General features: G+C 37.1%; 4 protein-coding genes across 4 annotated transcripts in view; 1 reads left to right on the forward strand and 3 right to left on the reverse strand.

The window, feature by feature from the left end:
* LOC134669881 (uncharacterized) overlaps positions 1–4,233 on the reverse strand; it is a 55,155-nt gene extending 50,922 nt beyond the window's left edge. The window contains exons 1-2 of the mRNA XM_063527499.1: positions 4,058–4,233; positions 3,066–3,213 (exon numbers count right to left, since the gene is read on the reverse strand). Coding sequence (XP_063383569.1) covers positions 3,066–3,213; positions 4,058–4,120 — 211 coding nt within the window. The 5' untranslated portion in view covers positions 4,121–4,233. The remainder of the gene's footprint in view (positions 1–3,065; positions 3,214–4,057) is intronic.
* Positions 4,234–4,632: 399 nt separating this feature from the next.
* Positions 4,633–5,839, reverse strand: LOC134670215 (tRNA (cytidine(32)/guanosine(34)-2'-O)-methyltransferase-like). Its single transcript, XM_063527934.1, has one exon. The coding sequence runs from the start codon at positions 5,579–5,581 to the stop codon at positions 4,709–4,711; it is 873 nt and encodes a 290-aa protein (XP_063384004.1). The 5' UTR covers positions 5,582–5,839; the 3' UTR covers positions 4,633–4,708.
* Positions 5,840–9,456: 3,617 nt separating this feature from the next.
* On the forward strand, positions 9,457–17,370 carry LOC134670203 (cytochrome P450 9e2-like). The gene is made up of 9 exons (XM_063527912.1): positions 9,457–9,869; positions 10,108–10,259; positions 10,727–10,850; positions 11,127–11,245; positions 12,028–12,206; positions 13,249–13,328; positions 14,014–14,229; positions 15,093–15,344; positions 15,867–17,370. Exons 1-9 carry the CDS (start codon positions 9,614–9,616, stop codon positions 16,022–16,024), a joined length of 1,536 nt encoding a protein of 511 aa, XP_063383982.1. The 5' UTR covers positions 9,457–9,613; the 3' UTR covers positions 16,025–17,370.
* On the reverse strand, positions 16,558–25,740 carry LOC134670211 (tRNA (cytosine(72)-C(5))-methyltransferase NSUN6). Its single transcript, XM_063527929.1, has 7 exons — positions 25,513–25,740; positions 25,250–25,442; positions 19,021–19,177; positions 18,663–18,870; positions 18,102–18,395; positions 17,450–17,631; positions 16,558–16,671 (listed from the first exon to the last, which is right to left on the reverse strand). Exons 1-7 carry the CDS (start codon positions 25,615–25,617, stop codon positions 16,560–16,562), a joined length of 1,251 nt encoding a protein of 416 aa, XP_063383999.1. The 5' UTR covers positions 25,618–25,740; the 3' UTR covers positions 16,558–16,559.
* Between the last annotated feature and the right edge of the window lie 14 nt (positions 25,741–25,754).

Below are 25,754 nucleotides of genomic sequence, written 5' to 3' on the forward strand. Positions count from 1 at the left end.
TGCTGACGACTTACAGTTGTACGTTTCGTGCAGTTCGAGTAACGTGGACTCTGGAATACGTAAGTTAAACGATGATCTCGAGCGCATTGCTGGATGGTCACAAGCAAACGCACTTGCACTAAACCCTACAAAGTCCAAGGTTATGTTACTGGGTACAAAAAAACAAATAAACAGACTTTCTATGTGCAATTTCGAAGTGTTCATAAACGACACCATTCTTGAACATGTTAAAGAGGTTAGAAACTTGGGGTTGGTTATGGACGGGGAACTGAGGTTTGAAAAACATTTACTTAGCACAGTTCGAAATTGCTTTTACAGGTTAAAATTACTTTATAAAATAAGATATTTCCTTAGTGTTGAACTTAGGGTGAGGTTATGCGATGCACTTGTCCTCTCACGGTTTGATTACTGTGACACAGTCTACGGGCCACGCCTCCTGGCGAGTACCCAGAGGTTAATACAGAGAGTGCAAAATGCCTGTGCACGCTTTTGCTTTGATATCCCTCCCCGCTCGCACGTAACACCATACTTGAATAAAAACCACGTTATGAAAATGTCCACGCGTCAAAAGGTCCATTTAGCGTCGCTTATGTTTGGCATTGTGCACTACCGGGTGCCTTCGTACCTTTACGATAAGCTAACCTGGGCTCATAACTCCAGATCCTCAGATGTCAGATCATCCAGGTATCTGCAACTTGTTTGCCCTCGTCACCATTCTACGGCCTTTCGCGGCAGTTTTCGGTACGCTGCCACGAAGTGTTGGAATGACCTGCCTCCACCAATCCGTTCGCTGAAGTCGTTGAGTGGCTTCAAGTCAAAATGTCGTTCTCACTTATTACAAACACAAATTGAAACATCACTGCAATATAAGTAACAAACGTAGACGTTAACCACTTTAACCACTTTATCTCTCTGGAGACGTATGTAGTTTAGTTTAGACTGTTTTGCGGTTTGATACCGTCATTCTATTAAAATAACTATAATTTGTTTGTGGGTAGTTTTTAAGTTTTTAGGTTACAGTTTTTCTTTTTATTTTTAATATTTTTAAATTTGATGTATATTGTATAATTCAGTGTGGTTTTTTTTTTTTATATGTTATTAGTATGTTTTTTCTTTTTTTTTGTTTTCCTTTTCTTTCGTTGTTGTTCAGTATGTATAAATTTTAGTGTCTCTCTCTTTTTTATGTCTGTTTTTTGTGTGTCGCTGGCGTATGTGTTGTCGTCTCATAGTTTTAAGTCAGGTCCCCACTGAAAACCAGCGCCACGGGTTGCCGCGGCATTATGCTGAGTGGGGTCCTATTTTAGCGTCCAATGTTTTTTATGTTTGTATGTCTTTGTTTTCTAGATGTAATATGTTGTGGCGTTAAATAAATGTATTTTCTTTCTTTCTTTCTTTCTTTCTTTCTTACGATATTTTTCTTTGAAACTGTTAATAGTTTTTAGCGTACGAATGGGTGGAGGTATGTCATTCCAGCATTTGCTAGCGGCATATCGAAATGGGAAACATAGTTTGGGATGTGATACTTTGGGAAACGTTTTTGGGCCATTCGTTAGTAAACCATCTAGAATATGTTCTATTCATGAGATATAACCCGTGAGATAATCATACCCGGTCTCCTATATGTAGATACATTTTTCCTATCATGCTTTCACTGAATTAATTTAACAAATGCACACAGAAAAGAGCGGCAAATTTAGAAAATATAAGCGCGCGAACGGCTGTGGTCCCATACAAAATTTTCATTTTGCACCTTTTTCTACTGACAAACTTGCTTGACCGGCTATATCATCATCATCATCTCAGCCATAAGACGTCCACTGCTGAACATAGGCCTCCCCCTTGGACCTCCATACGTGCCGGTTGGAAGCGACCCGCATCCAGCGTCTTCCGGCGACCTTAACAAGATCGTCTGTCCATCTTGTGGGTGGACGTCCTACGCTGCGCTTGCTAGTCCGTGGTCTCCACTCGAGCACATTTCGACCCCATCGGCCATCTTCTCTGCGTGCAATGTGGCCTGCCCATTGCCACTTCAGCTTGCTAATCCGGTGGGCTATGTCGGTGACTTTAGTTCGTCTACGGATCTCCTCATTACCGACCGGCTATATACATATAAAATATTCTGAACTGAAAGTGGGAATTTATTGTGACTCCGCCTGTTCAAATATTTTTGACCCGATTCTTGTACCCATGTAAATTTTGCAGACTGTATAGCCAGTCCTATTTCTACAAGTTCGCCATACATTTACTGTGGCGTACTTGATCTTAGAAAAACGGACAGACTATACCTGAACGTGACTTCGCACTGCCATACAGATAGATAATAAAATATACAAAATACTTATTATAGCGGAATACATTTATACAACAATGATATATATTTACTTATGTTGAGTTAGTCTGTCATGTCATAACAACATTTTAACTAGTTATCTTTTAATCTGCATTAAATTATTATACGTGAATTATTTGACTGGTTCTTCACTGTATGGCATAAACCTATCCCTGTCCAAGTCATATTCTAATCAAATATGAAACGCGAACTCTCAGCGGCCAGTACGTACAGCAAGAAGGTTATTAGCGGATTAATGTCGCTGATTGGTAGTTATTGACATTATATGCATTTCATCTACACTTAGCTATGTACCATTAGAGTAATAAAGATGACTCTTATTTTGTTTACCAGCTTTGATTACAGGCTCTGTAAACGCGTCGTCCTATTTGGATGTAGGCGTAATTGTGTGTGTGTGCTAATTTGGCCCGAGAATTTGAACGGTAATGTTCCTAAAGGCGGTTTCCATACTAAATATATGCGTTTGGCTGGCAAAAAGGTTTATCGCAAAAAAAGGAAATCCCGAGTAAAGTGAAAAATTTCTCCATCGAAGTAATTAAAATTCTTAAGCGTAGCGAGTAGCAAAAGACTCGTCAGTTGGTACGAGTAGATGCTAATGATGTAAAATGGTAGGACTTACACTTTCTTTTCATTTCAGTAATATGGAATTTAGGGATGTTGTGTACTATTAGTAATAAATAATAGTAGGTAGTGTGTAGTGTAGGTAGGTACTCACTTTCAAGAAAAAAGTAGTGTTTCAAATCCTTCAAAAACTTGAGCCAGTCGCCGACTTTCTTATTGTAAGGTTTCTTGTCTATATTCGCTAGCATTTCTCTCTCCAAATATATCCATTCTGGTTCTTTCTGTACTGGTCCGTAAAATGTCTGGAATGAAATTATTTTTTTAGAGGTGAGAAAGGTAAATAAGTAGGTGAGTTTGGCTATTTATTTACTTAGGTAAATTTGTATTCTGTGAAAGGCTGGTGAAAGAGCAGATTTTGAAACAGATTATTTGCCTAATTTGAGTAATCTTATTAATTTCATTACTGATAGGATTGATAAGTACTTTACCAATCAAATAAAAAAATGCATGGTTGCTCTTTTAAATTCCGCTAAATCCGCTATGTGGTTCGTAAAATTTTCAGAAAAGGAAACCTTATGTAATAGTTCTTAGGAATGATTAGGTACCTACTGTTTTCTAAGATCGAGCACCTGTAGGAATTACAAGCGCAGCAACACAGTGAATATTTAATTACCTTCAGCTTGTCCGATGGGTTTGAAGCCACGCAATCAGAAGGCCTACCGCGAACCACGTTCGACGAGTTGCCTCTCTGTCGCACGCACATAAACTCGTACGTGTGATAGGGAGGCAACACGTCGATCGTAGTTCGCGGTAGGCTCTTTGTACCTCTAAGCAGCTGTTTTAGTAGGTTTAAGGTTGTCGGATATCTAAACATCAACTATACCTACGTAAGCATAAGTGTACCTATAACGCAAGCGATCCATCACCTCGGATATGTTAGCTGGGCTACGGCTGGGTGATATCGCCCTTACACCACCTTTGGTGGAGCAAGTCGTTCGCACGCTGTCCCGCGAGAATCTAGGGCTAGGTGTATTGCAATAACTTCGGAAACAACATTAAATGACCCCCAGTTTCGTAGAAAGTAAGCACAATCTGATAAATTCGCATTTAAGTAATTAGAACAACAATAAAAAAATACATAGGTACCTTTTTTGCTAGGAAATATTTGCTAAATGAACTAGGTGTACTCTTGTCTAATTTTTTAGCCATCGTTACTTCATTAATTTATTACAGTTAATTTAAAATTACAACAAAATTTTGAATTTCTTGTGTTAGAGCTATATTACATTCTGAATCTGTATGTTAAAGTCAAAATATGTTTTTATGAGATTTGATCTACATCTAGCCAGTTTTAAGAAAGTAATGTTCAATCAAAGAGTACTTATGCAAAAAGTGTGAATATGGTGTAAACATATTTTTTATAGGTACAACATATAGTCAGACCAAGAATAACAGAAGAGAGATAGAGGTGTTATTTAACACTTGCACTGCATGGGCTATCAAATCTGCTAGACTTTTTTTGGTCCAACTCTAGTGTAACAAGTCATGGTTGCAGCATTGGTACTTCTAATAAGAATAAGTATTGTTTTCGTGTGTTTGTAAATTTTACTTTATATTTCTACTATCAAAATACATAATTACCTAGCCTATGATGACTTAAGAGAATGAGGATAATAATTGACACTCACATTCTACAGGTTTTTTAAATAATAATAATACAATATTGACAATATTGTTTTATTACTTAACAAGTGATCAAAATATACAACATAGACCTATTTTAATTTGTATGACAATTTACTGTAACTGCAAATTTTTTGTCTTTTCCAAAACTTCTTTGTAAGGTGGATTGATAGGGCCCTGAACTGGCTCCTTATATTCATAAGATGTCTGTCCATCCAATAGCAACGGATATGAGGTATCAGAGTCATATGCGCTTAAGTCCCCACATGCATTGAAGGGTACAATATATCTGTTAGGGCCAGTGAACTGATTGAAATCACAGTACTTATGATCCAGTAAAGGATTCACCATTGTTGGTAGATAGCCTTCTGGTGGCTGGTAGTTCTGACATATCACAAATGCTTCAATACTTGAATTTCTTGAACTTCGCGGCTTACTGACGGTAACAAACTTGAAGAACTGCTTCAGCTGCGAATACAAGAGTGATACATCCTTCCCTCTAAATATTTTAGCCACAAATACACCTCCATCCTTGAGAACATGTGTAGTAATATTCAAGGCTGCAAGTAGAAGCTGTGATTGGACATACTCATCAATATCATGAAGACCTGTTACATCTGGAGCTCCATCACAAACAACTAAATCTGCCTTTAATCCTTCAAATTCCTTAATGATTTCATTAGCCGTCGATAACTTGGTTATGTCGCCTTGTATTTGTTTGACGCCCGGCAGAGCCGCCATGGCTTGCAAATCGACGGCCACTATCTTAACTTCATCTACATTTTGTGCATTCTGTCTAAGTTTCTTTGTCAGTACTTGGCTCCAGCTACCGGGAGCGGCGCAGAGATCCACGGCGCGGAGCACTCCTTCAAATATGTTGTGCTCTTCATTAATTTGCAACAATTTAAATGCACTTCTGGCCCGCCATCCTTCCTCCTTAGCTAACCTATAGTAGATATCTCTTTTATCTTTTGATGTTTTGCCCATAGTAATAAACTTTAGTTTTTTCCTAGTTGCGTTTAGTAGGCACTGTTCCTAACAATGATAACTATTCAAGTAAATAAATTAAAACAATAATTATATTCGGTTCAATACCAATAGCAATACCACAGAATAAATAATAGTACTACCGTACAGAAAGGAAGCTTCCTACAAAACCGAAGTTTGACAGCGGTTCAGGGTCGAATCATGCTATCCCTTTCTAATACATGGCACTATCCCTTTCGGCCAATTAGGGTTGTCAAAATTCAAGTGATTATCTTATCTGTGGTCGTGCACGCAAAAGGAAGTCAACCCTAATAATTGCTCGGAGCAATGCTGAGCCGAGCGGAGCCGAGTTTGGCCGAAGTCAGGAGCTTCGCACCCCTGGCAATACCCTAGATTATGGAGTGTAGAAGTAATCTCTACCTTCCATACCCTAGATGTCAACTGACACTGACAGTGATGACATTCGTTTAAAAATGCAAAATATAACTCGTTTTAATTCATCGTAATTTTCACTTTTTTTTATTTAGTTATACTTATCGAAGCAATGTTATTACACTAACATTTTTATTATTAATTTTATTTATTAGAGACAAACGAAATAATAAATAAATAAAATAATTATTGCAAATATTTCATTTAACAACCACACATTTGGTTTCCGAATGTTCTGAATGCTATTGACAACTTTACAAATGACAATTAAATTCCATTCAAAATTTCATTTCATTTCATTCATTGTTTGCATGCATTGTATTATGATTGTATTGTATTAGCTTGTAGTAATTTGGTATCCCACCAAAAACATAAATGTAAAAAAGGAGAGCCAAGTTCAATACAAAAATTATGCTTGGCTGTGGGGCTCGCCGCAAAAAGAATGGAGATCTAAATGAGTGCCACTGCCAAGTTCTATGCAAAATCCAAATATGTATTTATAGGAACAAAATAACATTATAAACAAGTATTAAACTCTATTTCTTTGCTTTATTGGATACCTATAACAATTGCTGTTATTTAAAAAAATTTGAGATCTTAAAGTAGGTTAGATTTGACTTGGCCAGTTTTCATTATATCAATCATTTTATATATATTGTAATTCTGATAAAACCTGGCCAAGCCAAATCTAACCTACTTTAAGATCACATATTTTTTTAAATAACAGCAATTGTTATAGGTATCCAATAAAGCAAAGAAATAGAGTTTAATACTTGTTTATAATGTTATTTTGTTCCTATAAATACATATTTGGATTTTGCATAGAACTTGGCAGTGGCACTCATTTAGATCTCCATTCTTTTTGCGGCGAGCCCCACAGCCAAGCATAATTTTTGTATTGAACTTGGCTCTCCTTTTTTACATTTATGTTTTTGGTGGGATATCAATACTTTTTGTAAAGAAAACTAGGCAGGTATTGAGATTAAATGTTTTTTCTTGTGTTTCCGCTGTATGGTTGTTACTTCTGTTCTTTGTATAATTATGTGGTGCCGCGCGCCGCCGACGACACACCGTTGGCCGGTTGTTTAGAGCGTATTACAAGTTTTTTGTATGGGGACACCACTTATTTTTTGACTAACTAAACTTTATTTTAATATAGCAAATATAATAATACATATATTGGGGTAGTTTCAAATATCTGCTTGTAACGGTTCCAACGCTACAATAAAAAAATATTTTTTTGTATGGGGACCCCCCCTATTTTTTAACTTTTTTTATGTTTAGATTTTTTCCTACGCTTACACACAATAACCGAGCTGGATTCCAAATTTCATCCTTCTAGGTCATCTGGAAGTAGGTTAGGTTTAGGTACTTATATGTCAGTCCCAATAAAAAGTGGTTTTTTTGTATGGGACCCCCCCCCTATTTTTTAACTTTCTTTTATTTTTAGATTTTTTCCTACGGTTACACACAATAACCAAGCTGGATTCCAAATTTCATCCTTCTAGGTCATCTGGAAGTAGGTTAGGTTTAGGTACTATAAGTCATAAGTCAGTCTTGTACAGTATGCGACCTCACCCAGGCAGCTCTTCGGATCGTAGAACGCTGGTGTAGAGATTTTGACCTATCAGTTAACCCCACCAAAACAGAAATGGTAATGTTCACCAATAAAAGGGCACTTGGCAACTTTACCAGACCAACACTCTTCCAGACTGAGCTACAGCTGACCGACGAAGTTAAGTACTTAGGGCTAACGCTCGACAGTAAACTCAACTGGAACAATCACATCAACAAACGCATAGACAAGGCGGGAGTAGTCTTCTGGCAGTGCAGAAGGATGATTGGTAAGAGGTGGGGACTCAACCCGAAAATTACCCTTTGGCTCTATAAGACTATAATCCGCCCCCTACTCTGCTACGGTGCTCTGGTTTGGTGGCCAAGAACAAACCTAGGCAACGTACGAGACAAGCTACAAAGACTCCAGAGGCTCGCATGCGCGGCCACCACTGGCTGCACGAGGTCCACTCCGACTGCAGCCATGGAGGTCATGCTAAACCTTTCACCGCTGCACCTACACATACAACAAGAGGCCAGTCTCTCAGCGGTAGGGTTACGAACCCTCAATATATGGTCTAACACCACAGGAGCTCTTCACACAGCATGCCTGGAAAAAGTATACAGCGAATTTCCAGTGCTCATGGCGGGCACGGATCGAATTCACAAACAAGCCATCTTTGACAAAAGGTACAAAATACAATTATTTGAGGACGACAACTACGAAGGACTCAATCCCCGGGAGCTGAGAATCTTCACTGATGGGTCCAAAACAGACAGCGGATCAGGCTCTGGAACCTTTTCAGAAGACCTGAACATGTCAATCACCACTCCGCTAGGAGCCCATAACTCGGTATTCCAGGCTGAGTGCATGGGCATCATTAACGCGGCGGCTGCCATCACTGCAAGGAAGGTAGTAGGATCCTCCATCCGCATACTCTCCGACAGCAGATCAGTCTTAATGGCCCTAAAAAGCCATATAGTCACATCCAAACTTATACACGAATGCCACGAACGACTAATGGAGGTATGTCAGAACAATAAGATCACCTTACAATGGATCAAAGGACACAGTGGATCCCGAGGTAACGACGCCGCGGACGAGCTCGCCAGACAAGGATCGGGTGCGGGGGCGATAGGCCCGGAACCGATCCTCCCGATACCGTTTAGTAAGGTACGCTCAATGCTGCTGGCACGTACAGGGAAACTACACACAGAACACTGGCTAAACCAAACTGGATGCAGACAGGCCATGCCTAGCATGAACGGTAAGCTCACAAGGGCGCTCCTTCAACTAGGAAAGGTTCGACTGAGTATGGTAACCAGTGTCATAACAGGTCATGGACTTTTTAACAAACATCTTTTTATAACAGGTGTCACAGACAGTCCCCTATGCCGTGGATGCATGGAGGAAGAAGAAACAGCCTCTCACGTGGTGTTGGAATGCAGCGGATTGGCCCCATACAGGGCAAAACATCTCGGATCCCCGAGTGACCTCCCCGAGGTCCTACTCAACATCAAAGGTTTGATAGGATTCCTCGAGGAGCTGGGCTGGCAAGACTAGCCCACCCCCTATCACGCAAAATAGGCGCAAGACGTCGAGTTGCGGAAAATCGCCCGAGCTACAATACAATACAATACAAGTCAGTCTTAAAATTTACGACTTTTTGACCTTCATACCTTTATAACCGTTTGAGCTAGCTTCATGAAATTTGGGCTTCTAGATATCCTTATGGATATAATTAAACACACGTAGTTTTATGTGTTTACGTCAAAGATGTTTTGAGTTATAGAAGGGTCAAAAGTGGCACCAAGTGGTTCGTGTAATATTACACTCGGCGCTGGCTAGCCAGTTCCTTTGCTTGAACTTGGCTTGACACGCTGCCGCGTGTCTAGATGTTTTGTTGTGTTTGCTCTTTAATGTAGCGATTACGTTATCTCTTCGTATACCTATTTCAACTGCAGCGATTCGATTCAGTTTTTGGTCCGACTCAACGCCGAAGCACGCTTAATTATATCCACAGTGCAAGTGTTTACAGCTAAATCATGCAGATAAACAGTGGAACTAAACAAATAATATTCTTCGTGATGGAAGAATGGAAACTGATTTTATTTCTGACTCTAATTTTTGGTGTGTACATGTATTACACAAGTACATTTGAATTCTTTGAACAAAAAGGGATCAAGTTCATGAAGCCGTATCCCGTAGTAGGTAACTTGGGCTCTCGGATGATGGCAAAAAAATCGTTCCATGAATTCCAATATGAGATCTACAACTTTTTTAAAGGAAATCCTTACGGAGGTGAGTTGAACATTTAATCCGTAAATTAGGTGCTCAATATAATTACACTTTTTTATAGATAAGTTAACTATGATTCAGTAGTTATTATTGTAAAATCTGATTATAAGTGAGATAGTCGAGTCAAATTACACATAGGCAGATTTGTGTACATAACTGAATTTGGAATACAAAATATTTCTATGAATGTGGTGTGGTAGGAACACAATGATTAAATTAAATACCATGTTCCTTGTTCCAGGTATATTTGAAGGAAGGAGACCATGTCTGTATGTGTTGGACCCAGAGCTGATCAAAGCAATCACAATAAGAGATTTTGAACATTTTGTTGATAGAAATACTTTAACTAGTAAAGAACCAAGATACTTAAGCCAATCTCTCCTTAATTTAAAGGTTTATATATTTTTTTGTTGGTCTATAAAATAGTTGAGTGTTGAGTAAAAAGGGTTTTGTATTGCTTTGCCTATAGTCTGTATCTTTAGGTATTTAAATAAAAGTAAACAAACAATTTGTATATTTTTGGGTAGTTATAACATTTATTGGTTAACCAACCAATTAGAAAAACGCCTGGATCAGTTACCAACCTGACTTTAACCTACATTATTTGATCGTATAATGTTTTCATCTACTCTCAACTGGTATAAGGAGCCATTTGAGGGTAGATTTTGTTTACTTTTATTTAAATACCTAAAGATACAGAGTATAGTTTGAAAAACTTTAGCATTTTATTCTAAGAAAAGTCAGGCCCATTATGCTAGCTGGAATTAACTTGGGTATGTTTAGCGCTTTAAACACAAATGGGTATGTTTAGCGCTTTAAACACTATACATACTCAACTAAATGTTCTATTATCATTCTAGGGTTCCGAATGGAAAGGCGTCCGCAGCACACTGACCCCAGCATTCAGCTCTGCCCGCTTAAAGAATATGCTGCCTTTGATTGAGGTGTGCACAGAACAAATGGTTCAGTTTTTAAAGCAGTATGGTAAGTTAGCTAACATTTGTATTTTGATAGGGTCAGAAAAAATAAAAGTTTGTATTATTACTATTTATTTATTTATTTAATCTTTATTGCACATAAGGAAATACACTGTACAAAAGGCGAACTTAATGCCATAAGGCATTCTCTACCAGTCAACCTTTAGGCAAAGCAGATAAGTTGTAGGCTATAACAGTATTATGAAATTTTGTTTCTCCTCCTATTTAGCCAATTAACAATGCCAATTACGCTACATTCCCACTGATTATGTATTGCTTTTAGACAAACAGGATGTTGAAATGAAGGACACTATGGGACATTTCACACTGGAAGTTATAGGTGCATGTGCCTTTGGTATCAAATGCGATGCTTTGACTGATGAAAATGCTAATTTTATAAAGGTTAGTACAAAATAAAACTTAAATAACTGCACATTTAACTGTTACCAAAAAATAATGATGTGTACCGATCTGCCCACTTTGGCCGTCAGTTTCTATTATGTCGCTGACTGTACCATTCCTACATTTAAAAAGTTTCCTACGGGCAGTGGCGTAGCTAGCATGGGTGGCACCCGGTGCGGAAATTGTGGGTGTCACCCCAAAATTCAATCAAATTGTTAAATATATTTAAAAAGAGTAATTGTAATTTATGTTAATTAGCTCAGGATTTACTCCATCGCTTTCATTTTACATGATTTTACGAATTTTTATAGGTGGCACTAGGTACTGATGTTCACGGTCGGGTGTCACCCCTAAATGGCTGCCTACGGGCAACCATTTTTTTAGGGTTCCGTACCCAAAGGCTAAAACGGGACCCTATTACTAAGACTTCGCTGTCCGTCCGTCCGTCCGTCCGTCCGTCCGTCCGTCTGTCACCAGGCTGTATCTCACGAACCGTGATAGCTAGACAGTTGATATTTTCACAGATGATGTATTTCTGTTGCCGCTATAACAACAAATACTGAAAACAGAATAAAATAAAGATTTAAATGGGGCTCCCATACAACAAACGTGATTTTTGACCAAAGTTAAGCAACGTCGGGAGGGGTCAGTACTTGGATGGGTGACCGTTTTTTTTTTTGCTTTTTTTTGTTTTTTTTTTTGCATTATGGTACGGAACCCTTCGTGCGCGAATCCGACTCGCACTTGCCCGGTTTTTTACAATCACATTTAATAAATTACAGATTGCAGAAAGATTCAACTATATGTCTAAGTCTAAGAGGGTGATGATATTCTTTTTCCTATTATTTGCACCCAAAATGTTGAGGTATTTCAATATATCTTTCATGAACGAAGAGAGTACAAGGGAATTAGTCACAATACTGAAAGCTGCTAAGAAAGAAAGGAGATCGGGAGATTACAAGTAAGTGAAAAAAATATAATTGATGTAGGAATTGTTTTTAGGGTTCCGTACTCAAAGGGTAAAACGGAACCCTATTACTAAGACTTCGCTGTCCGTCCGTCCGTCTGTCACCAGGCTGTATCTCACGAACCGTGATAGCTAGACAGTTGAAATTTTCACAGATGTATTTCTGTTGCCGCTATAACAACAAATACTAAAAACAGAATAAAATAAAGATTTAAATGGGGCTCCCATACAACAAACGTGATTTTTGACCAAAGTTAAGCAACGTCGGGAGTGGTCAGTAGGTACTTGGATGGGTGACCGTTTTTTTTTTGTTTTTTTTTTTTGCATTATGGTACGGAACCCTTCGTGCGCGAGTCCGACTCGCACTTGCTCGGTTTTTTAATGATATAAAAGAAACGGTCGCAAACGCATGTCTAGTTAACTCTGGATACCGCTTTAGCATGAATGTAGTATGCTCCTTCGAAATAATATCCACATAATCCATTCTAGCAGTATATGTTGTATTCAGATCAGTATCATCTCTATTCCTACTCTTTTATGAGTATCTATTGGTAGGTATAGAATAATATAGATATAGTACAGTCACCTGCAATAAACTCGTGTACAGCGAACCGTACAAAAAGATTATACGATATTTTTACGCCCTCCGTTAGACAAGATGTTAATGCATGTGACTTTACCTTGTTCCTATTATAACATTGATAAATTGCGGCACTTGCTCCAAAGGATGTTTGTTTATTTAAATACGTATATCTAGTTTTATCTTATCATCTAAGACCTACCTGCGCATTACTATTGGTGCATGCATCTATTTAATAACTGGGGCAATAACCTGACTCGATGTGTGTCTGTCTTGTGATATGATAGTCAAACTTTGTACCTATTCCTTTTTTTAGTCGTGGTCGTCAAAATCGACCGTTTAGTTTTCACACTACTACACACAAGACAAACATACATACACAGACTGGTGAAATCGCAGTACATTTAATTCAACATTCATAATCATAATGATTTTTTTTCTGAAACATTTTTTTAGGAGAAATGATTTCTTGCAGCTGCTCATAGACGGAGCTAATAAAGAAAATATTGATGCGGACGGCACAAAATCAGGAACATGTGAGAACCAACCAATTATATAACTTATTTCTTACTAAGACCAGTAAATAATAAAGACAACGCTTTAAACAAAGCTGACTTCAATAGGAGTTTCTCTTTCATAATTTTATTTTACTGTTATGTATTTGAAACTCGGTCCTCGTTTATATATTTTATAATACTTACCTACATATAATACTCAACTTTTTGATAATCATGATTCATGACGGTGGTTTGTTATCCCATAATTATATAGGTATAAGTATACCACCAGTACCTGATGGTGCTTCTCGCCACGATTGGCGAGACCCGAAACGAGCATTTGTCCTAGCACTACATTTGATCTTCTTTCGGAAGAACTTAAGTTTTCTAGAGTGCATGGTGTTCTGAGTTTAGAATCTGTTAATGTACCTACCTATCAGTGGCGGCGCGTCCATAAAATCCGATTCCCACCGGCTTGCCTGTCTTTGGAAGTTTGAGCAGAGTTGTAAAGGAAATAATGTACCTAAGCCAAATTAGCCCCGGCTTGCCTATGGATATATTTGACGCGCCGCCACTGCTATCTTATTGATATTGACATTATTTAATAGCTCGCGCATTGACGATAGAAATCAACTGAGAGTGGTATCAATTCTTACCTATCATAAATATCGTAAAATTACCGCTCCTTGTTAAATTATTTAAAATATTATTTTTATATTTACAGTGCTAGATGACGACACGATCGACGCGCAGTCTCTCCTGTTTCTCATAGCGGGTTACGAAACGTCCAGCACATTACTCTCATTCGCCATTCACATGCTGGCTACCAAGCCAGACATCCAAGAAAAGCTTCGAGCTCATGTCACGGAACATACAGAGGGAAAGGAGATGTCTTACGAGCTGCTGTCGCAGCTGTCTTATTTAGAAGGCTTTTTATTGGGTGAGTGATTTACCTAAACTGAGGGCCTACCGCGAACCACGTTCGACGTGTTGCCTCCCTGTCACACTTAGGTACGTACGAATTTACAAGTGCGACAGAGAGTTAATACTAACATGTCGAACGTATTACGTGGCAGGCTCTCTGCTGTCCGTCTACGCTACGCCAATCCGTTTGTCTGCGGGTTCTATCTTATAAACAGTTAAACAGTTATAGGTCGACAGTTGAAATCAATCAGAATAATTATGGTACATTGTGTAAATTTTTGTATCTAGTATATCGATTGAGCACAGTGATATAAATAAATAAATATTGGGGACATCTTACACAGATCAACCTAGCCTCAAACTAAGCAAAGCTTGTACTATGGGTGCTAGGCGACGATATACATACTTATATAGATATATACATAGAAAACACCCATGACTCAGGAACAAATATTAGTGTTCATCACACAAATAAATGCCCTTACTGGGATTCGAACCCAGGACCATCGGCTCCGCAGGCAGGGTCACTACCCACTAGGCCAGACCGGTCGTCGAATATGGAAGAAACATGCATTTTTGGAATATATTTAGCATTCCGGTTGTAGCGAACTCTATTTGTGTCACCATACTTGATCACTTGTCTGTCGCTGACATGACGCCGACTAGAATAACAACTTATTCAGGCAATTATCTGTGTAAAATTGTCCTATAATATTTAATTAATTTATTTATATATTTAGATTTATTCAGCCGGTACACACATCTCTGAATTAGTGTGGAATTAATGAATGTCTGCTAAGTGCTAAAAGACATGTTTATGTTAACAGAACTTAATTGCTACCTTTATTTATCTTGACAAAAATATGTTTTTTTTTTCAGAAACGTTAAGACTGTTCCCACCCGTCGCCCGAGTTGACAGAGTTTGCACTAAGAAATACACGCTACCCGGAACACCAGTAGAAATCAACGTAGGAGACGTGGTCGCCATACCAGTGTACGGGATCCACACGGACGCTGACATCTACCCACAACCGGAGGAGTTCAGACCGGAGAGGTTCATCGGGGAAGAGAAGAAGAATAGACCGGCGCACCTGTTCCTCGCCTTTGGGGCTGGGCCGAGGAATTGCATAGGTACGTCTTATACCTATCCTATCATCAGTATCATCACCAAAATAATACCTACTACCTACCCCTACCTACTTTAACCTACTTACCTACTGTCCTCACATTATAGAAACAAACAGGTCAAATGCGAATCTGAGAATTCAATAGAAGTCTAGAATATAGCAAAACTTTTTCGTCATGAATATTTAAGTAATTATGTTATAAATGTTATAATAAACCAGTGGGGAGTTGGTAAAGTAGGTACATTCACCAGATATATCTCTCTCAGACTCAGATATATCGGAGCGGCCAAGGTGCTCAAAAATATTTGAATATTACGCCTCTATTGTTAAGGCGTTAGAGTGCGTGTTCAGATATTTTTGAGTACCTCGCCCGCACCAATATATCTGATGGCGACTGTACCCACCTATCTACTAAATAAATGTTCACAAACGTACCTTGATAACAGAAAACAGACTCGTGTGCAAATGAAAATCACCGTTCGCACCTTCGATCTACGAAGAAACCATTCAATATTTTTATTTACAGGTCTACGATTCGCCATGTATTCCGCAAAACTGGCCATGGTCTCGCTTCTGAAAAACTTCAAGTTTTCCACATGCCCGAAGACTACGGATCCCATTAAATTTGACAAGAGGGGTTTTTTGCTGAAGGCTGATCTATGGGTGCGCATTGAATCCCTGTGACTAATCCACAGGGATTCATTTAAATGTATAAGGAGGTACTAGCTTAATTTGTTTTTGATATGGTCGCGGTTGGTGTGGTGGTATGGTTGGTTGATTTCTATAATTTTAGACAATAGTTCTGCATAGTAATGTAAAGTCTATTATGTAATCCGTTTATTATGTATTTGCATAGTGCATTTAGTCGAGAACTGTTTATCTTGCCAAGATTATTGTACAATGTGATATGGTTATGACTTATGACTAGTGATATCTGTATTTTGCACTTCCTAAGCCAATAACTGACTAACAGGCCGCCGGACGATATCGGCCTGTCAGTTAGAACAAACATTTGACAGTTCCGAACAACTGACCGGCCGATATCGTCCGGCGGACTGTTAGTCAGTGGTCGGCTTAAGAGCAGCATTTTTATAACTGAGCTAACTGTACAGATTGAAAGTAATTATTCAATTAATATTTATTTATCCCTGTTAGGTATTATTTATTATGAAATTATAGCCATTTATATTATGTACACAATTTATTTATGAATAGTAATTTATTCTGTTTTGATGAATTTTGCTATGAAGAATCCTATTGTGTCTTTATATATGGGATGTTTAGCTGGCCGTAAACAGTCTTCTTCAGGTCCAAATCTTTGTAGCATTGCTCTGTAACAATAATTGTTTACCATAAATAAAAAAAAACGTGTCATTCTTAAGCAAATGTACCACTTTGGCGGTTGTTGATAAGATAGTATTGTCATAAAAAGGGGTATCTTTTACCTGATTGTGTTTAATGTGATAGTATGTGATACATTACTATATTAGTATGTCATATCATATAAAGTATTCATGTAATGCTCAGAGCTCCGTAAAAGCAGCCTTATTTTGAGTACAATAGAGTACAAATGTCAAGTTATTATTTATATGAGATAGTTCAAAGGTCCATCTTATGTACCTATTATCGAGATTAATTACAGTTTTATAGGTAAAGAGTTTATTTTAGATTTTAAATGCCATAAATAAATGTGATGCCATTGTTTTTTAATAAGATTTCTTACATCATTTATACTCTTAGGTACAAAATGTACGGCACAGTCGACGTCAAAGATATGTTTACATTTTTCGCCTTATTACAAAGGAGTAAGGTGCAAAAGTGTAAACTTATCTTTGACGTCGACTTTTCATCCTATATTGGTAGTACTCAACTCATTCAACTCGATTATTATTAAATTACAGTTTACTAGTTCATAAGACAAATAATATAACTATTGAATCACATTATTCTAGTTTATAAGTCAAATACCTTCTAACGTTTATTTACGTTAATGTATTTTTACATGGGTTCAATAAAGGATTATCACGGTATATATTTCTTTATATTACTACTACCCACCACCACTCGGCCACATCTCCCACTTGGCCAGTTTTTCAATGATCAATTTACCTTTGGGCATCCGCGAGACCCGCGCAGGGCATCCCCGGGCCTCCAAGGAGGGGCTCCGCAGGTACAAGCTGTAGACAGGGGAACTTCCTCAACGTCCATGCGACCATGGCTTCATTCTCTTCTTCAGTTACTGTGCATGTGCTGTATACCAGAACCCCTCCTACTTTCAGTACCTTCACTGCCTGCAAAAAAAAGTGAATAAAAACGTATTGGGTCAAAAACTATGTACGATTCCCATTAAACCATTTTGCATTTGTACGGCCGCAAGCACGGAGTAGGATATTAATTCGTGGCCGCAAGCCGGTCGTCTGCTCGCGGACGCGGACTGATCTGGTCGGATTCCATCGCTTCTGTCGTAATATTAGACAGCCGAAATAGATGGCGCTGTACTGTGTCATGTTTTGTTGTCCCTGAATAGTCAAACATCAACTTTGCTTTTGACAATCAATGTTACTTATCAATGTGTCTTAGGGCCACCCCACACAGCGTCTCCCGAGCGTCGGTGTCTAGTCTACTCTATAAGGCTGCTGCTCGACGCAACGTTGGCGCAACTGTGCAGCCATTTTCCATAGCGCTGACAAGACGCCGACGCTCAAAGGATGGTGTGCGGTAGGTATCTTAGTAATGCCCAAAAAGTAGAAATTTCCCTCACAGACTCCATTAACTTTCGTTGTACAAATTTGTATGACTGCAGCATCTTGTCTGTCATTTTGTTAACTAGCTGAGGCCTTTGTCCAAGTCCGCTGCATGGTCCATCAAGGAGAATCTTGTCAAAAACATTAGAACTAAAAGGAGGACCTTTGGTGACATCAGTAGTGCCATTTACTGAATGGCATTTTGTTGAGTCAAAAGCATAAGCGGTGACACAAGTAACTCCATGTTTCTTACAATTCTCCTTTATTCTAGCCACTTTTTGAGGCGTTTTATCTATTGCGATGATAGTTGCCTAAAACAAACATACAATTAGTCACAACTATAAGCAACAATATTTTTTTAGTAATGAAAAATTGTCAGTTGATCAGTTGTAAAACTATAAACATATAAATAATGCAATAACCCTCCTACAAGACTAGGGTGGACTGTCAATACAATCTGATGAATATGATTATGATTGGTATAATCACTATTTGAATAATAATATATTACTTTTATAAATGTGTTACTCCATATAATACTTTTCTTCTTAAATATACGTAAATCTAATTCTACTAACTTCATTATTACACATTTCAGCTAAGTGTGTAGTCTTATTACCAGGGGATGCACACATGTCTAGGATGAGCTCTTTGGGCTGTGCATTCACCACCCAGCCACAGACCATTGACGGAAGGTTTTGAAGCACCAACGTTCCTTTGGGGTATATAGACTCGTTGATAACTGGTAGTCTTGAAGCGGGCAAAGCAACTTCTATAGCAATTCCACTGAAAATAAACAATTGATATTAATCTCTGACCTATCATACAAGTATACAATATATCTTTACTAAAACACACATATATGGCTATGATGCATTTCACAACCGTGCTGTATCAGGGTGTGTGTAGGGGCTGCCTGTGTAAATAAAGGGTTACCTAGGTGGTATGCCATCATTGAATAACTCATGTCGAAGCATCTTTAAGAAGCCAGTGCCGACAAAAACTTTTTGCCCAGTATACTCCAGTTTCAGCCCTTTCTTACATTTCCCCTCCATATCACCGTAGATGTCAACTTTATCATTGATACTGCAACCTGTGAATTTATCAGATCATTATGGGCAGTTCAAAATCAGGGATTTAATTTTATTTATTTAAAATTTAAGTCAGGCAACAAAGGCCATATTAGAAATACCTTCTCGAGTGCCCCTTGTCCAAGTTGGTTATCAACTTATCAACTTTTCTAAGAGTGATGTTTTTCAAACTTATTCATGACACAATCCCCTTATAATAATAATAATATCGTCGCCGTAGAGCGAAAAGTCACCAAATCACAAAATGGCCAAAATTGACTTAATAATGTCATCAAAATCGCATTTTTTTTCTCCAAATTTCAGTCTTATTGCGGTAGCAATAGCGATCATAGTATCAATTTTACAAAATTAAAGAACTAACTAAAAACTCACTTGAGATTCAATATTTTAGTCGAAAAATACCTAATTCCGTTATACATTTTTAAACTTCTTGTAACTTATTTAGGAGCGTACCTAAGTCATTTTAGTTATTTTTTCCCTAAGTATTACTAAACTATTTAACCACGAAGAACCTCATTCAAAAAGTCACTTAATTTACTTAGTTACTTTTTGAATACCTGGTATGTCAAAAGTGTGAAGGCGAAAATTAACTAACTCTATTTAGTTATTTTTTATTCATAGTTGTAAGGCAATGTATATCATTTAACCAAAGCGATAATTAATTATACAATTTTAATGAGTTTTGCCCTACAAAAAAATATATAATACAATAATTAATCATATTTAATTAATTTTACAATAAAGACTGTACTGTACGACCTGTACGTCGACGTGGTTTGATTGAAATTCGCTCGCAAGTTGGTGACTTTTCGCCCAGTACCGCAGTCCTCCGCACCGATACCGACCGCTGCGACTCCCTCCGCCGCGTCGACCTGCCAGTAAGTAGTTGCGCATAAGCCGACAGTGAAGCTACTGTTACACATGCTGATTACTAGCACGAAAGCATGCCACTATTGCTACTATTGCTACTTAGTAGTATGTGTGTCGAAACATAGCTAATAATGAGCATGCTCATTTTGAGTTTGCTCAAAAATCAACGGTCGTGCGATTTTTGGTCATGCTACCTGCAGCGCGGGTGGAGGGGGGGAGGAGGGAGTGCTTTTAGCGCGTGTGAACAGGTTTGCTTATTGATCATGCTAGTATCTTGTTTCTGTATAGCGCTTTCAACTTGAGAGAGTAAAAAGTCAAATTGATGCGGTAGCATCCGCAAATAATTTTTATAACCCGCAGCATCTTCTATTCGCATTTCTGTAAGCAACTGAGCACTTGCTCCAAAGTCCTGTCTGCTAGATATCCAATCACGGACCCAAATCTTTCTATTTCTTTTCTTTTTTTGTCGAGCTGATATAAGCTTCTGGATGCATTGCATCGTCAGCAAAAGGATGATCTTATTCAGCTCCATACGGATAGCTGTTTGATTGTCCATGGCTTTATTTGAACCGACAGAGAGCGAGAGAGCACGCTATAAAATGGCATGTGTATTGGAGTGTTTGCTTTGAGCATGCTTATTCAGGAGCAAACTTAAAACTAGCATACCTATTGCTAGCAAATGTAAACTGCTCATAAGCATGCTCGTATTGAGCATACTCAATAGCACGCTTTTTAGCATGCTACTTTAGAGCAGTGTTGGCCGTAATGGTTAATTCTAATTAACAATTAATCAATTGCATTAACCATTAATTCCGCAATTAATCAATTGCATTACGCATCAATTTAATTAAAGTTAGTTAGAATTGAATCTTGAGACGTTTAATTACATTGATTGTCAATCTAATTGCCTATTTAATGGCATTAAAGTTTCAAAAAATTAATTAGAATTACTCTCAATTGCATTAACGTTTAATGGAATTAAATATTTTTTTCATAAACTAATAATTAATGTTAATGTTGCTTGAAACTATTAAATTAGAATACCCTCATTATTGGTGAATTTTTATTTGTCCTTGTCATATGTGAGTTGGAACAAATGGGAAACGGGGACAAATGGGATTTATTCATTTATATGAAGCGCTTATTCCATCTCTTCCTTCCTTCCTATATGTTCCCCGTGGGTACAAATGGGAATACACCCCAGTGTTGGCCGTAATGGTTAATTCTAATTAACAATTAATCAATTGCATTAACCATTAATTCCGCAATTAATCAATTGCATTACGCATCAATTTAATTAAAGTTAGTTAGAATTGAATCTTGAGACGTTTAATTACATTGATTGTCAATCTAATTGCCTATTTAATGGCATTAAAGTTTCAAAAAATTAATTAGAATTACTCTCAATTGCATTAACGTTTAATGGAATTAAATATTTTTTTCATAAACTAATAATTAATGTTAATGTTGCTTGAAACTATTAAATTAGAATACCCTCATTATTGGTGAATTTTTATTTGTCCTTGTCATATGTGAGTTGGAACAAATGGGAAACGGGGACAAATGGGATTTATTCATTTATATGAAGCGCTTATTCCATCTGTTCCTTCCTTCCTATATGTTCCCCGTGGGTACAAATGGGAATACACCCATTATTGTTAGTTATAATGGGTGCTCATAAAATAAATAAAATAAATAAAATAAATAAAATAAATAAAATAAATAAAATAAATAAAATAAATAAAATAAATAAAATAAATAAAATGAATAAAATGAATAAAATGAATAAAATGAATAAAATGAATAAAATGAATAAAATAAATAAAATGAATAAAATGAATAAAATGAATAAAATAAATAAAATGAATAAAATGAATAAAATAAATAAAATAAATAAAATAAATAAAATAATTAAAATAATTAAAATAAACAAAATAAATGGTGACGCGGGCCGTACTTTGTTAATATTTATGACTTTATGAGATATTGTCGTTTGTCACTATTACATACAAAATAGCCAAGGCGGCACTCGGGCCGCAAGTGTTAGGTTCACGAGCCGCATGCGGCCCGCGGGCCGCAGGTTGCCGACCGCTGCACTAGACCTTTGATCCCTTGGACGTCTTTATAAAATTACGATATTTATTCTTGTTAATTGTTAATTATCAATCACATGTTTAATTTTCATTAAAAATTGTTTTAGTTTTTAATGGTTTGTAAAGCAATAACCATTAATTCTTTTTAATTGTTAGTGGTTCGTAATAAATTAACATTAATGCAAATTGATGTTCAATGCAATTGATAATTAATTTTCCTTCAATGGTTAATGGCTAATGGCAATTAACCTTTTCAATGGTTAATTTTTAATGGTCAATTGCATTAACGTTCGGCCAACACTGATTTGGATAACGAGGTAAGTGTTTTTGGTGTCAGTTTGTTATTTTATTGTATTTTTTTTTATCAAAAACTGTTTATAAAATGAAATGCTATTTCATAGGTTCAAGTTTAGAAGTACTTGTATGGGGTAAGCCAAAAGGATTATGTGGAACGAAACAAGTAAAATTTTGTTATATCGGTGTGATGACTGATGACTAAAGCTTGTGGGTGTGTGTGCTTAATAACAAAATGCTTTTTTACATACTACAATAACCATTACATGTTTACTCAATTATTTACTCAAATATAATAATCCGTATTTAAGATGATTGTACGGTCACGAAATTTAATTCCTTCCACACTTCGTACCTTGTCACAGTGAGAACAACATGAAATTTCTGGCGGCTTCATTATTGGTTGTCACTGTGACAAAGGTCCGAAGTGTGGAAGAATAGTACATTACGCTACACGTGCAGAAAAGAGGAAATGCGAAACGAGTGGCGATAAATTAAAACAAGACCGAAGGGAGTGTTTTAAATCGACACGAGTTGCGAATTACCTTTTCGCACGTGTATCGTATAACGTTTTACAGTACATAATATGGCCCGTCAAATTTTTGACATAGTTACGTAATGTGCTTATTATCGCACTAGTACGGTAATGTAGCACCATATGTACTGTAAATTAAATTTCGTGACCGTACTTGGTGTTGCCTGCATTGTGTTGTGTGTTTAACAAGCCTGTGTTTTTATCATCAATATCACTAACCGATTACCGAATTTTGTCATAGTGCTAAAAACGGTGAAAACTTTTTATAGTTATACTTTAATTAAAAATAATGTCATTGTCATTATGTACCACGGAAGCACTATTCTTAATTCGACTATTTTAGCCGTATAGAAGCTGTGTGCTGCTGTGTAATGCTAGCATGCGTTTCAACTCTCTTTGCACGCAAACATAATATATAAATATATTAGCTGTTAATTTTTAAAGAAGCATACAATAAAATAAACACATAAAGGTGAGAGTCTGAGGTGCATAATCAATTAATCATTAAAGTGATGTACATATATAAATGAACAATCATTTCGCATAGATAAGAGCATGTCATGCACCACTTGATATTACGCATCATGCTAAATGAGGTCCAATACGGTTTCCATCAGTTTGTCACTGACATAAACGCCGTCGAGAACGTAATTTACTTTCTATACATCTCGCTCGCACTCGCATATTAGTGCAAACGGGATGTATAGATAGTAAATTACGTTCTCGACGGCGTTCATGTCAGTGAAAAACTGATGGTAACCGTACTGGTTTAAAACTGGTTTAACTCACGCTAGAACGGTAACGTGCTGTGTCCGGGCCGGGAACGGTCCAGGCCGACGACATGCGATTGTAATAGGGTGGTATTTTCTTCAGTGCGCATTGTTAACGGCCTGGACTCGTTAAGCCCTCGTTCTAACGTGATCATCCCTTAAACGTAACTTATCCAACTTAACCGCAAATTGGCTTAGTAACTAATTAGTTGCATCTATTTCAGAATGTTTTAGCTACCCTGGAAGACAAAGAATCAACATAGCAGTGTTGGCCGAAACGTTAATGCAATTGAATATTCTTGAGAATTAACTAGTACAAATTGAACCGTCAACTGTAACCGTCCGTTACCGTATACGGTTCAATTTGTACTGGTTAATGGTCAATTGCAATTAACGTTTGGCCAACACTGCAACATAGACATTGGAGATTGAGGACTTATTTCAGGAGAAATATTTGTATGAGTCAGCTCCAGCATCTGCTGTGTTCAGTCTTTTTAATTAGATTTGTAGGTCAACTTTATTTGATTTGTAGTCCATTTTAATTTGATTTGGTGTTAATTTTATTTTAATAAAGTGTTCGCAGAATTTTAAATGACGTGATTTCATTTGATCCTTAAATTAAGCAGAATCCAAAAACATATTATAGTAAGTAGTTTTTAACTAACACGTATTTTCACTTTATCATAGCAGTCATAATACGACTAACTTTACTTAGTTAAATCTAGACGCACTAAAATGTGGGCAAAAAATCAATAACTTCGTTCAAAAAATCACTAAGTCATAATTAAGGTGTAATATTTAAGGGCAAAAATTAATTATCGCCTATAGCTCCTAAATCGTTAGTGTGAATAATATAAATCCATTTTGAGTCCAAAGAATAGCAGTTTCCAATGAATAAACACATATAAAACCACAATTTCATCTTAAGATAATTTCAGTAAAAAATTTTTTAATTATTTTTTCTTTAAACCCTCATAACTCAAAAATGACCAATGAACGATTTGGTGACTTTTCGCTCTACGGCGACGATATAGCCTTTATTTCTGACATAGTAAACTTAATCTATATACATGTTTTCCTCCCCTAGAATTGCCAGTCTTTTCTGTCCCTGGCTTGATTCAGGTTAGATTCTTGTTTTGCATTCTAGAGTTGCTTTATATAAATATTTATTGTTTTAACTGGTTTTTATTAAGTTAGTTTTGTTTTACATTTCGTTTTTATATCTTGGGTATTTTTCGGTCGACACAACCCCCTTAGTATGAACAAATTGTTTCGCTTATGTATTGTTTAAGGCTGGCAGAGGCTTCGCGACCCCTCATGGGGTTGCGACCCACAGTTTGAAGAACACTGCCTTAGAGATTAAAAAAAACGTCTAAGTTTTGATGAAATCTTTTCACTATCAGAATATCATAGTTAAATATTAATGCAAAAAATATTTCATTGTAAACGTGGATCCAGAATGTACAACAATGATAGTAGTCAAATATTACAAAAACTATAACAAGCTCTAACCTGGTGGAAGCCCCATTACTCCCGGAGCAAACACATGAGCTCCCCTCAGTACAGCCACGGCGCACAGCGCGTCTACTATCACCTCAAGGTTACCACTTGGCTGAACGTCGGTTAGCCACTGTTCCACAACCAAACAGTCCGGATAGAGGCAGTAGAACTTCGGTATTGATGCTAATTTTAAGCTTTCACGTTGCTGAAATAAACCTTCTGGTTAGTTTCAACAATAAAAATACAGTTTAATTCAAATTATCGGCAAAACTTACGTCTTCCAAGTAATTTTCAAAAGTTTTGATATCATATTCTCGTGTTTTGTTTATTCTGAAAGTTGTATATTTTGGAGGCTGAGAGAGCCAGGTCTGAAGTTCCATATTAACTATTATTAAGAAGAAACACGCGTTGTTTTAAAGGTTGTAAATTTCAATGAATTTACTTATTTTATTTATAACTTTTTATTTTATAAATGTGTTCATAACTCGATATGGCGGTCGCACATCGCAATCCGGTT

Source organism: Cydia fagiglandana, chromosome 13 (assembly GCF_963556715.1).
Source record: "Cydia fagiglandana chromosome 13, ilCydFagi1.1, whole genome shotgun sequence".
NCBI classification, from domain to species: Eukaryota; Metazoa; Arthropoda; class Insecta; order Lepidoptera; family Tortricidae; genus Cydia; species Cydia fagiglandana.